The sequence below is a fragment of the Bombina bombina genome, unplaced genomic scaffold (assembly GCF_027579735.1).
Source record: "Bombina bombina isolate aBomBom1 unplaced genomic scaffold, aBomBom1.pri scaffold_1132, whole genome shotgun sequence".
Classification (NCBI taxonomy): domain Eukaryota; kingdom Metazoa; phylum Chordata; class Amphibia; order Anura; family Bombinatoridae; genus Bombina; species Bombina bombina.
The window spans coordinates 19,860-34,382 of NW_026512496.1; the positions used below are offsets into that span (position 1 = coordinate 19,860).

General features: G+C 34.5%; 1 protein-coding gene across 1 annotated transcript in view; it reads left to right on the plus strand.

Annotated features, from left to right (window-relative positions):
- LOC128644333 (calpain-8-like) overlaps window positions 1–14,523 on the plus strand; it is a 77,358-nt gene that overhangs the window by 12,529 nt on the left and 50,306 nt on the right. Inside the window, exon 4 of the mRNA XM_053696990.1 lies at window positions 4,779–4,947. Within this exon, the coding sequence (XP_053552965.1) occupies window positions 4,779–4,947 (169 nt within the window). The remainder of the gene's footprint in view (window positions 1–4,778; window positions 4,948–14,523) is intronic.

The window sequence follows — 14,523 nt, forward strand, 5'->3', positions numbered from 1 at the left end:
TGTAGTTATTATTTGTAGTTTCTAATTAATACATTCTACATTCTTTTTGTCCATAAAAATATGGATAGACTCAGCTGTATATTAACTAATACCATAGTGTGCTAACATTATTTATCTGGGGAATCTCAAAGTTATGTAGGGAAATAAGTATATTCTAATGTCCCTGCATACTGGGCTATTCCTACTTAAAGTGGTTCTCACTGAACTATTCGATAATGCTGTAAAAGACTCATTAGACCTATTGGATAGCAACTTTAGATTCTAACATATATCTAGGATAGACTACATACATATATATTTATATCTTCATAAAAATAATAAAATATATAGAGGTAAAATAGTCTATAAGTGGATAGTCTTCTAATCACTATTTATTAATTAAGAAGACTGCTAGATTTATCTCTCTGTTCATCCCTCTTGGATCTAGGGTCCCTAGTGTCCTAAATGTCCATAATGTCTCTCTACATCGAAGTGTAATGAGCCTATTACTCCCCCCCTGATATCTAATTGATATAAAAATAGAACTGAAATAGAATTCTATCAACTGATTTTTGTGAACCAAATGACATTACTGATCCAGAATTAGAATAGAAATTGTCTAAAATGCAGGTTAGACATTGGTATGACATGATTGCTTTGGAGAATTTTAAGAACAACAATCTTATACCCAATGGCTTAAAAATGTCTAAAACCTGCATTTTCAAATTAGAAGAGGTGAAGCTCCATACAGAGTGGGAGGAGGCTCTTGATGAATGCTCCACCAAACGTATTAACATCGCAATTAAATATAGAGATAAAAAAGTCAAAAACATCACTGAGCAAATAACTGAAATTGAGGGGAATTAGAAAAATGTGGGGGAACTCGATGAAAGAAATAGGCAATCGATAGCCTTTTTTTTTTTTATTAAGACCAAGAAAAAGAAACTTAGAAATGCATTTGAATGATCAGTACCTACAGAAACTGACTCAAATGCGGTACCAGAAGATAGTGGTAGTATAAAAATGGAGGAAATATCAAAGAGGTTTCACATTAATGGCCAAGCCAGATAAAACCCCCAAAACAAAGGTAACAACAATAAAGATAAAAATTAGAAAAAATGGGTTAAAAGTGATAGAAAAAAACACTCATGAGAATACAAATAAAAACACAAATAAGGCATGAAGGGTAATAAGTCTCCCGAAGTTAATTTTAGAGAAAGGAGAGAATCTGTGATAAAGAATTATACACCACAGAATTATAACGACCTAATGAACCTAATAAGTACCAACCCAAAATGTACCAACACCCTAATAAGAACAAAAACAACAAAAAACAAATAGAAGGAGGATCATATGAATACTTAGGTGCCAGACAAAAGTTTGACAATAGAAATAATGGTGAACAACAAAATAAAATTGGGCACTATTTTATGATCAAAATCCTTTTTTTAAGGTAGGGAACTCCCCTGCAGGGAGAAACCCGAAAAGAGGGGTCAGAGAAAGAGAATAGGATGTAGGGGAGGGGTGGAACTCTGACTCAAAAAGGAGAAAAGGGAAAGAATGGCAATAAGGATGGTATATGATCAAAACATTTTCAATATCTCCTCAAGAACACTAAATAAGGGTGAAGAGGAGGTACTGAAAAATGGACTCTCCTTTGCCCTCACTAATAAGCCTAAAGATTTCTAACTATTCATTGATCTCCAGAAATTTTCTAGAAAACTTACACTTAAAAGGTTCCATGAAAGTAGGAAAAATACAGCAACAGGAACTAGTGAAGTATCTGAGAGAGAAGAGCAGACAAACAGATTTTAGGAGTCTATTACTCTTGATGTTCTTTTTAAACTCGAAAGGGACAATGCAGAGCACCAAAACTTAGGAGAAATACAAAATTTGATAGAGACCCTTGAGGAACTAAAATTGGAAGCATTAGATCTGAAAGTTAACCACACAGGTCTTAAACCTGATTCAACTTTTTTTTTCATTACAGGCTCAAGGAAACTATATCCCTGTATTCAACAGCCTTGTATTACAGGATCTAGAAGATATGTGTAAAAAGAAATATAGTAACAGGCAAAATAATTTGAGATTCAAAGAGAGAAAAGCACTAGAGGGTCTTAAGAGTGACCAAGGGCTTGTGATTCGAGAGGCCGATAAGGGTGGGGGATAGTCCTACAGAATAGAGCTGATTATATCAGGGAGGCATATCGCTTACAAGCCAATGCGAATACCTATGTTAAGCTCAAAACAAATCCTACTAAGGAGTTTAAAGAGCAGTATAATACCCTAATTGGAACTGCTAGAGAACTAAGTATACTTGATAAATCTGAATTTGAATTTTTGCAGGTGGTGGAACCACGCATTGCAGTGTTCTACCACCTTCCCTAAATTCACAAGCAGCTAATAGATCCCCCTGGCCGACCCATAGTGTCGGGTATTGGTTCTCTCGCCACAAAGTTATCCCAATATGTAGATAATATACTCAAACCTTTAGTGCCACGTTTACAATCCTATGTTAAAGACACCACTGATGTAATCAACCAGCTGTCTAAAGTATAGTGGAAACAAGGATATATGTGGATCATGTTAGATGTCTCCTCCCTATATACATCCATTTCACATGATTTGGGACTCCAAGCGATTGAATATTATTTTTCGAAGACTAATTATATAGATCTCATACAAAGAAAATTGATCAAAAATAGTATTGAGTTTATTCTAAAGAAAAATGATTACCTATTTGAAGGGGAATTCTTCCTACAAACAACTGGTACCGCTATGGGGACCAAATTTGCACCCAACTTCTCAAACTTGTATATTTGATGGTGGGAGGAGATGAATAACTTTATAGACAATCCCTTTTCACCCAACATAGTCAAGTGGTGTCGCTACATAGATGACATTTTGATCATCTGGCAGGGACCTGAAGCAGACATAAGGCATCTAGTGTCATATGTGAACCTAAATTGACTAAATCTTAAATTTACCGAATCACATAGTGCAGATATAATTACATTTCTGAATTTGACTCTATCACATAAAGAGAATACCATTGTTATGAGCCTATTTAGAAAGGAGACCGACACTAATGCATATCTGCATGCAAAAAGCAGTCATCACCATAAGTGGATCTGCAATGTCCCATTTGGGCAGTTCCAGAGAGTGAGAATAACTGCACGAATGTGGAGACCTATGAGAGAGAATCACAGGTCCTATAGAACCGGTTTCTCAGTAAAGGGTTACGATTCCATCTTTGATACAAAATGCTTACACTAGAGCTAAAAACCTAGAGAGAGACAAACTTTTGGAGAGTAAACCCAAAAATATCTAAGACAATATGAACCAGCCCCTATTTATTACTAAATTCAATAGGGCCCCCCTACAGATAGAAAGAACCTTTAAGAAACACTGGCCCATCCTTCTACAAGATCCTATTTTAAAGAATGTACTATCTGAAAGACCACAATTGGTCTTTAAGAAGAATAACAATTTAAAGAACATCCTGGCCCCTAGTAAACTTAGGGATGTTAATAAACAGGGTAGCTGGTTACAAAAGAGATCAATGGGCTTTTTCAAGTGCGGGAGGAATTGGAATCACAATGAGCTGTGCTCATTGTGATTCCAATTCTATAAGCTTTACATCATTAAGAGATGGAGAGGAGTATGAGATTAAGGAGTCTATCAATTGTGTATACCACCTGTCTTGCTCATGCGGAAAATTATACATTGGAAGAACCAAAAGAAGCCCTAAGACCCGGTTTAGAGAACATATTGTGAATATTGAGAAGGGTGTTCTTAAGCATAGAGTCTCAGCTCATTTCTCTGAGTATCATAACAAAGACCCTAGCAGTCTTAGAGTAAAAGTGATTGAAAGGGTCCAATTAGATATCAGGGGAGGAAATAGGCTCATTACACTTTGACGTAAAGAGACATTCTGGATTAGGACACTAGGGACCCTAGAACCAAGAGGGATGAACAGAGAGATAGATCTTGCAGTCTTCTTAATTAGTGACTAGTGATTAGAAGACTATCCACATATCTAGAATATATTACCTCTATATATTTTAAAATTTTTATGAAGATATAAATATATATGTATGTATTCTATCCTGGATATGTGTTAGAATATAAAGTTGCTATGCAATAGGTTTAATAAGTCTTCTACGGTATTATAAAACAGTCCAGTGGGAACCACTTTAACTAGGAATAGCCCAGTATGCAGGGACATTAGAATATACTAATTTCCCTACATAACTTTGAGATTCCTCAGATAAATAATGGTAACACACTATCACCTAGATTAAGCTTTGTGTTTGTGTTTTAACGCTAAAAAATGGGCATTTCAGCATTAAAACAGCACCACAGCCATTACAAGTTTTGTCGGTATAGCTGTACCGCAAGCCTTTTAGCCTGTAACGCAACGTCAGTCCGGCACACGTAAAAATTATGTTTTTTTCATGGGGCTTCCATAGCGCAGGTGAACTGCTTTTCTGGTGAGCTGCTGGTGCAATGCCCCCCCTGGAGATTCCCGGCCAATTGGCCACTAGCAGGGGTTGTCAATCAACCTGACCATATCCGATAGGGCTGATTGCTGTCCGCCACCTCAGAGGTGGTGGACGAGTTAAGGAGCAGCGGTCTTATGACCGCTGCTTCTTAACTTCCGCTTCAGGCAGACCTGAAGCGGAGTGGATCGGAAGCAGCATCGTCTGCTTCATAAATCGACCCCTTTATCTGTAGTGGGGCAATAAAATTGGGACACTGCTACGTTACATAATTAATCCATTTATTGTTCTTTACAGGCTGACTGGATCCTATGAAGCACTGACCGGAGGTTCCACAATAGAAGGGTTTGAAGACTTCACTGGAGGTATCGCTGAGCTGTATGATTTAAAGAAGGCCCCAGCTGATTTGTACCAGATTATACAGAAAGCCCTGAAGGCAGAATCATTGCTTGGATGTTCAATTGATGTAAGCTTGCTTAAAGAAATATTTAAAGGGACAGTCTACACCAGAATTTTTATTGTTTTAAAAGATAAATAATCCCTTTATTACCCATTCCCCAGTTTTGCATAACCAAGACAGTTATATTAATATACTTTTAACCTCTGTGATTATCTTGTATCTAAGCCTCTGCAAACTGCCCCTTTATTTCAGTTCTTTTGACAGACTTGCAGTTTAGCCAATCAGTGCCTGCTCCCAGATAACTTTACGTGCATGAGCACAGTGTTATCTATATGAAAAACATGAACTAACACCCTCTAGTGGTGAAAAATGCATTCTGAAAAGAGGTGGCCTTCAAGATCTAAGAAATTAGCATATGAACCTCCTAGGTTAAGCTTTCAACCAAGAATACCAAGAGATCAAAGCAAAATTGGAGATAAAAGTAAATTGGAAAATAGTTTAAAATTACATGCCCTATCTGAATCATGAAAGTTTATTTTGGACTAGACTGTCCCTTTAAGAAAAACATTTTGTTTCTTGTTTTAGCATGTACTTAATGTCATTTTACAATGTCCTATTACTAATTTTCTGTATCCTAGTTTAAAAGGACATTTAACATTCACACACACACACTATATATATATATATATATATATATATATATATATATATATATATATATATATATATATATATATATATATATATATATATATATATAAGAACAGTCCATCTTATAGCTCCTTAGTATTCTGTAGTTAGATTGGTCTATTCCCGACTTAAGGTATAAAGTGCAGAATTGGGTAATCTCACCTCAGAGACCAGGCTTCCACAACCCAGATGGGGGATATGTTCCTCCACCCTGGTGTGTCGTAAGCGACCAGTTCACATCGCTCAGAAGAGCCATGGAGCTGGGAGCTAAACGTAGCCACAATGACCCTGGGTTATACCCCAAGCATGTAGCACTACCTTATACCCTTAGGTAAGATTTTTGAAATCTGGGGTAGTGTTTAATCCGCCTGGATGGATAGTCCCCAATTTAAAGATCCATTGGGCTTCCCGTTTGAGTAGTATCTTGCTCCTATCCCCTCCCCGATCAAGTGGGGGTATATGGTCGATGAGGATATAGCGGATTGAAGATACGGCATGGCCTTGCTTGGCACAATGGCGTGCAACTATATATAAATAACATATTCTTCCCCACATTACATATAGATTACAAACAGTATGATATGTGTGTATATATTTAACATCTTGTTTCCCATGTACCGTCCATATAGATTACAAACAGTATGATTTTGTGTTCCCCATATGCCATGTAGATTACAAACAGTATGATTTTATGTTCGCCATATGCCATGTAGATTACAAACAGTATGATATTATGTTGCCCATATGCCATGTAGATTACAAACTGTATGATTTTGTGTTCCCCATATGCCATGTAGATTACAAACAGTATGATTTTGTGTTCCCCATATGCCATGTAGATTACAAACAGTATGATTTTATGTTGCCCATATGCCATGTAGATTACAAACAGTATGATTTTATGTTGCCCATATGCCATGTAGATTACAAACAGTATGATTTTATGTTGCCCATATGCCATGTAGATTACAAACAGTATGATTTTATGTTGCCCATATGCCATGTAGATTACAAACAGTATGATTTTATGTTGCCCATATGCCATGTAGATTACAAACAGTATGATTTTATGTTGCCCATATGCCATGTAGATTACAAACAGTATGATTTTATGTTGCCCATATGCTATGTAGATTACAAACAGTATGATATTATGTTGCCCATATGCCATGTAGATTACAAACAGTATGATTTTATGTTGCCCATATGCTATGTAGATTACAAACAGTATGATATTATGTTGCCCATATGCCATGTAGATTACAAACTGTATGATTTTATGTTCGCCATATGCTATGCTATACAGATTACAAACAGTATGATTTTATGTTCCCCATATGCCATGTAGATTACAAACAGTATGATTTTATGTTGCCCATATGCTATGTAGATTACAAACAGTATGATATTATGTTGCCCATATGCCATGTAGATTACAAACAGTATGATTTTATGTTCCCCATGTGCCATGTAGATTACAAACAGTATGATTTGCCTATATATTAAATGTTCCCCATGTGCCATGTAGATTACAAACAGTATGATTTGCCTATATATATTAAATGTTCCCCATGTAGATTACAAACAGTATGATTTGCCTATATATATTAATTGTTCCCCAGGTACCATGTAGATTACAAACAGTATGATTTGCCTATATATATTAATTGTTCCCTATGTACCATGTAGATTACAAACAGTATGATTTGCCTATATATATTAATTGTTCCCTATGTACCATGTAGATTACAAACAGTATGATTTGCCTATATATATTAATTGTTCCCCATGTGCCATGTAGATTACAAACAGTATGATTTGCCTATATATATTAATTGTTCCCCATGTGCCATGTAGATTACAAACAGTATGATTTGACTATATATATTAATTGTTCCCTATGTGCCATGTAGATTACAAACAGTATGATTTGCCTATATATATTAATTGTTCCCCAGGTGCCATGTAGATTACAAACAGTATGATTTGCTTATATATATTAATTGTTCCCCATGTGTCATGTAGATTACAAACAGTATGATTTGCCTATATATATTAATTGTTCCCCATGTGCCATGTAGATTACAAACAGTATGATTTGCCTACATATATGAATTGTTCCCTATGTACCATGTAGATTACAAACAGTATGATTTGTCTATATATATTATTTGTTCCCTATGTGCCATGTAGATTACAAACAGTATGATTTGCTTATATATATTAATTGTTCCCCATGTAGATTACAAACAGTATGATTTGCCTATATATATTAATTGTTCCCCATGTAGATTACAAACAGTATGATTTGCCTATATATATTAATTGTTCCCCATGTGCCATGTAGATTACAAACAGTATGATTTGCCTATATATATTAATTGTTCCCCATGTGCCATGTAGATTACAAACAGTATGATTTGCCTATATATATTAATTGTTCCCCATGTGCCATGTAGATTACAAACAGTATGATTTGCCTATATATATTAATTGTTCCCTATGTACCATGTAGATTACAAACAGTATGATTTGCCTATATATATTAATTGTTCCCCATGTAAATTACAAACAGTATGATTTGTCTATATATATTAATTCTTCCCCATGTAGATTACAAACAGTATGATTTGTCTATATATATATTAATTGTTCCCCATGTAAATTACAAACAGTATGATTTGTCTATATATATTAATTCTTCCCCATGTAGATTACAAACAGTATGATTTGTCTATATATATTAATTGTTCCCCATGTAAATTACAAACAGTATGATTTGTCTATATATATATTAATTGTTCCCCATGTAAATTACAAACAGTATGATTTGTCTATATATATATTAATTGTTCCCCATGTAGATTACAAACAGTATGATTTGTCTATATATATTAATTGTTCCCCATGTGCCATGTAGATTACAAACAGTATGATTTGCCTATATATATTAATTGTTCCCTATGTACCATGTAAATTACAAACAGTATGATTTGTCTATATATATATTAATTGTTCCCCATGTAGATTACAAACAGTATGATTTGCCTATATATATTAATTCTTCCCCATGTAGATTACAAACAGTATGATTTGTCTATATATATTAATTGTTCCCCATGTGCCATGTAGATTACAAACAGTATGATTTGCCTATATATATTATTTGTTCCCTATGTGCCATGTAGATTACAAACAGTATGATTTGTCTATATATATATTAATTGTTCCCCATGTACCATGTAGATTACAAACAGTATGATTTACCTATATATATTAATTGTTCCCCATGTGTCATGTAGATTACAAACAGTATGATTTGCCTATATATATTAATTGTTCCCCATGTGCCATGTAGATTACAAACAGTATGATTTGTCTATATATATTTATTGTTCCCCATGTACCATGTAGATTACAAACAGTATGATTTGCCTATATATATTAATTTTTCCCCAGGTACCATGTAGATTACAAACAGTATGATTTGCCTATATATATTAATTGTTCCCTATGTGCCATGTAGATTACAAACAGTATGATTTGCCTATATATATTAATTGTTCCCCATGTGCCATGTAGATTACAAACAGAATGATTTGTCTATATATATTAATTGTTCCCCATGTGCCATGTAGATTACAAACAGTATGATTTGCCTATATATATTAATTGTTCCCCATGTGCCATGTAGATTACAAACAGTATGATTTGCCTATATATATTAATTGTTCCCCATGTGCCATGTAGATTAAAAACAGAATGATTTGTCTATATATATTAATTGTTCCCCATGTGCCATGTAGATTACAAACAGTATGATTTGCCTATATATATTAATTTTTCCCCAGGTACCATGTAGATTACAAATAGTATGATTTGCCTATATATATTAATTGTTCCCTATGTGCCATGTAGATTACAAACAGTATGATTTGCCTATATATATTAATTGTTCCCCATGTGCCATGTAGATTACAAACAGAATGATTTGTCTATATATATTAATTGTTCCCCATGTGCCTTGTAGATTACAAACAGTATGATTTGCCTATATATATTAATTGTTCCCCATGTGCCATGTAGATTACAAACAGTATGATTTGTCTATATATATTAATTGTTCCCTATGTACCATGTAGATTACAAACAGTATGATTTGCCTATATATATTGTTCCCTATGTGCCATGTAGATTACAAACAGTATGATTTGTCTATATATATTAATTGTTCCCTATGTGTCATGTAGATTACAAACAGTATGATTTGTCTATATATATTAATTGTTCCCCATGTGCCATGTAGATTACAAACAGTATGATTTGCCTATATATATTAATTGTTCCCTATGTGTCATGTAGATTACAAACAGTATGATTTGTCTATATACATTAATTGTTCCCCATGTACCATGTAGATTACAAACAGTATGATTTGCTTATATATATTAATTGTTCCCCATGTACCATGTATATTACAAACAGTATGATTTGCTTATATATATTAATTGTTCCCCATGTGCCATGTAGATTATAAACAGTCGGCTAGATTACGAGTCTTGTGTTGAGAGGTCCCAACGCTGCTTTCTAATGCTCGCTGGTAGGCTCACCGCTCACTTTTTTGGTCAGACTCCAAAATACAGCAAATCCACTTACGTCAATTGCGTATCCTATATTTTCAATGGGACTTGCATAACGCCGGTATTATGAGTCTTCCAAAAAGTGAGCGGTACAGTCTCTCCTGTCAAGACTGATACCGCATTTAAAAGTCAGTAGTTAAGAGTTTTATGGGCTAACACCGTAGCATAAAACTCTTAACTAAAGTGCTAAAAAGTACACTAACACCCATAAACTACCTATTAACCCCTAAACCGAGGCCCCCCCACATCGCAAACACTAAAATAAATTATTTAACCCCTAATCTGCCGAACCGGACATCGCCACCTTTATAATAAATATATTAACCCCTAAACCGCTGCACTCCCGCATCGCAAACACTAGTTAAATATTATTAACCCCTAATCTGCCTGCCCTAACATAGCCAACACCTACCTACATTTATTAACCCCTTATCTGCAGCCCCAACGTCGCCGCCACTATATTAAAGTTATTAACCCCTAAATCTAAGTCTAACCCTAACCCTAACACCCCCCTAACTTAAATATAATTTAAATAAATCTAAATAAAATAACTATCATTAACTAAATTTTTCCTATTTAAAACTAAATACTTACCTAAAAAATAAACCCTAAGCTAGCTACAATATAACTAATAGTTACATTGTAGCTAGCTTAGGATTTATTTTTATTTTACAGGCAACTTTGTATTTATTTTAACTAGGTACAATAGTTATTAAATAGTTATTAACTATTTAATAGCTACCTAGTTAAAATAAAGACAAATTTACCTGTAAAATAAAACCTAACCTAAGTTACAATTACATCTAACACTACACTATAATTAAATTAATTCCCTAAATTAACTACAATTAAATACAATTATCTAAAGTACGAAAAAAACCAAACACTAAATTACAGAAAATAATAAAAAAAGTTTTTTAAACTAATTACACCTAATTTAAATATGAAATCACCCAAAAATAATAAAAAATCCCTACCCTGTACTAAATTACAAATAGCCCTTAAAAGGGCCTTTTGCGGGGCATTGCCCCAAAGTAATCGGTTCTTTTACCTGTTAAAAAAAGTACAATACCCCCCCAACATTAAAACCCACCACCCACACACCCAACCCTACTATAAAATCCACCCAATCCCCCCTTAATAAACCCCCGCGTCGGATGTCTTGAAGATGGACCTGCTCTGCGCCGGATGGATGAAGATAGAAGATGCCGCCTGGATGAAGACTTCTGCCCATCTGGAGGACCTCTTCTGGCCGGCTTGGATGAAGACTTCTGCCTGTCTGGAGGACCACTTCACCCGGCTTCGTTGAGGACTTCGGCCCGGTTGGGTGAAGACTTCTCAAGGTAGGGTGATCTTCAAGGGGTTAGTGTTAGGTTTTATTAAGGGGGGATTGGGTGAGTTTTAGAGTAGGGTTGGGTGTGTGGGTGATGGATTTTAATGTTGGGGGGGTATTGTACTTTTTTTTACAGGTAAAAGAGCTGATTACTTTGGGGCAATGCCCCGTAAAAGGCCCTTTTAAGGGCTATTTGTAATTGAGTATAGGGTAGGGCTTTTTATTATTTTGCGGGGCTTTTTTATTTTATTAGGGGGATTAGATTAGGTGTAATTAGTTTAAAAAACTTGTAATTATTTTATTATTTTAGTGTTTTTTTTTTCTTTCCGTACTTTAGATAATTGTATTTAATTGTATTTAATTGTATTTAGTTTAGGGAATTAATTTAATTATAGTGTATTGTTAGGTGTAATTTGTCTTTATTTTAACTAGGTAGCTATTAAATCATTAATAACTATTTAGTAACTATTGTACCTAGTTAAAATAAATACAAACTTGCCTGTAAAATAAAAATAAACCCTAAGATAGCTACAATATAACTAATAGTTACATTGTAGCTATCTTAGGGTTTATTTTATAGGTAAGTATTTAGTTTTAAATAGGAATAATTTAGTTAATTGTAGTTATTTTATTTAGATTTATTTAAATTATATTTAAGTTAGGGGGGGTTAGGTTTAGGGTTAGACTTAGGTTTAGGGGTTAAGAACTTTAATATAGTGGCGGCAACGTTGGGGGCAGCAGATTAGGGGTTAATAAGTGTAGGTAGGTGGCGGCCATAGGAATCAATGGGGCTGCGTTAAGAGCTGAACGCTGCTTTTTTGCAGGTGTTTTTTTTTGCCGGCTCTCCCCCCATTGATTCATATGGGGAAATTGTGCACAAGCACATTTTGCCAGCTCACTACTACAATAAGCAGCGCTGGTATTGAGGTGAGATGTGGAGCTAAATTTTGCTCTACGCTCACTTTTCTGCGGCTAACGCCGGGTTTCTAAAGACCCGTAATACCAGCGTTGTCTGCAAGTGAGCAGTGAGGGAAAACTGCTTGTTAGCACCGCATCCCTGTTACCGCAAAACTCATAATCTCGCCGAGTATGATTTGTCTATATATATTAATTGTTCCCCATGTGCCATGTAGATTACAAACAGTATGATTTGTCTATATATATTAATTGTTCCCTATGTACCATGTAGATTACAAACAGTATGATTTGCCTATATATATTAATTGTTCCCCAGGTGCCATGTAGATTACAAACAGTATGATTTGCCTATATATATTAATTGTTCCCCATGTGCCATGTAGATTACAAACAGTATGATTTGTCTATATATATTAATTGTTTCCCATGTGCCATGTAGATTACAAACAGTATGATTTGTCTATATATATTAATTGTTCCCCATGTGCCATGTAGATTACAAACAGTATGATTTGTCTATATATATTAATTGTTCCCCGTGTGCCATGTAGATTACAAACAGTATGATTTGCCTATATATATCAATTGTTCCCCATGTGTGATGTAGATTACAAACAGTATGATTTGTCTATATATATTAATTGTTCCCCATGTGTGATGTAGATTACAAACAGTATGATTTGCCTATATATATTAATTGTTCCCCATGTGTGATGTAGATTACAAACAGTATGATTTGTCTATATATATTAATTGTTCCCCATGTTCCATGTAGATAACAAACAGTATGATTTGCTTATATATATTAATTGTTCCCCATGTACCATGTAGATTACAAACAGTATGATTTGTCTATATATATTAATTGTTCCCCATGTGCCATGTAGATTACAAACAGTATGATTTGCCTATATATATTAATTGTTCCCCATGTGCCATGTAGATTACAAACAGTATGATTTGTCTATATATATTAATTGTTCCCCATGTGTGATGTAGATTACAAACAGTATGATTTGTCTATATATATTAATTGTTCCCCATGTTCCATGTAGATAACAAACAGTATGATTTGCCTATATATATTAATTGTTCCCCATGTACCATGTAGATTACAAACAGTATGATTTGCTTATATATATTAATTGTTCCCTATGTGCCATGTAGATTACAAACAGTATGATTTGTCTATATATATTAATTGATCCCCAGCTACCATGTAGATTACAAACAGTATGATTTGTCTATATATATTAATTGTTCCCTATGTACCATGCAGATTACAAACAGTATGATTTGCCTATATATATTAATTGTTCCCGATGTGCCATGTAGATTACAAACAGTATGATTTGCCTATATATATTAATTGTTCCCCATGTGCCATGTAGATTACAAACAGTATGATTTGTCTATATATATTAATTGATCCCCAGCTACCATGTAGATTACAAACAGTATGATTTGCCTATATATATTAATTGTCCCCCATGTACCATGTAGATTACAAACAGTATGATTTGCCTATATATATTAATTGATCCCCATGTGCCATGTAGATTACAAACAGTATGATTTGCCTATATATATATTAATTGATCCCCATGTGCAGACATCCCAACCTGCAAAAACTCATTTTAGGGAGGTGGCTTCACCTGCAACTGCGCCGCCACCCCCCCTCCCAGTTATATGTTGGACGCCTTGAAACCCTAAATAAGATAGAGACTTATCATTAAAGTAGCTTCCCACTAAAGTCACATTAAAAAAAGTAGCTTTATTGCACAATCACATACAACAAACCTATTTTCCAGTGATCGTACGCTTGTTTAATGTCTAAATATTTTAGAATACAAAGTTTAATTACGTGCAGTAAATAAGGTAGTATTCGTGTTTTACTTTATTAAAATCAGTGGGGGCTTTTTTGTTACTGATGCAAGCTTTAAGGGTTCTATAACGTCCCAGCAAACACTTTTCCGGATTTGGGCCACATTGGATCATGGTACTTGGAGTTTTAGGGAGATTGCATTACATTTGCTGGCATCAGGGAGCCGCTATTACAAT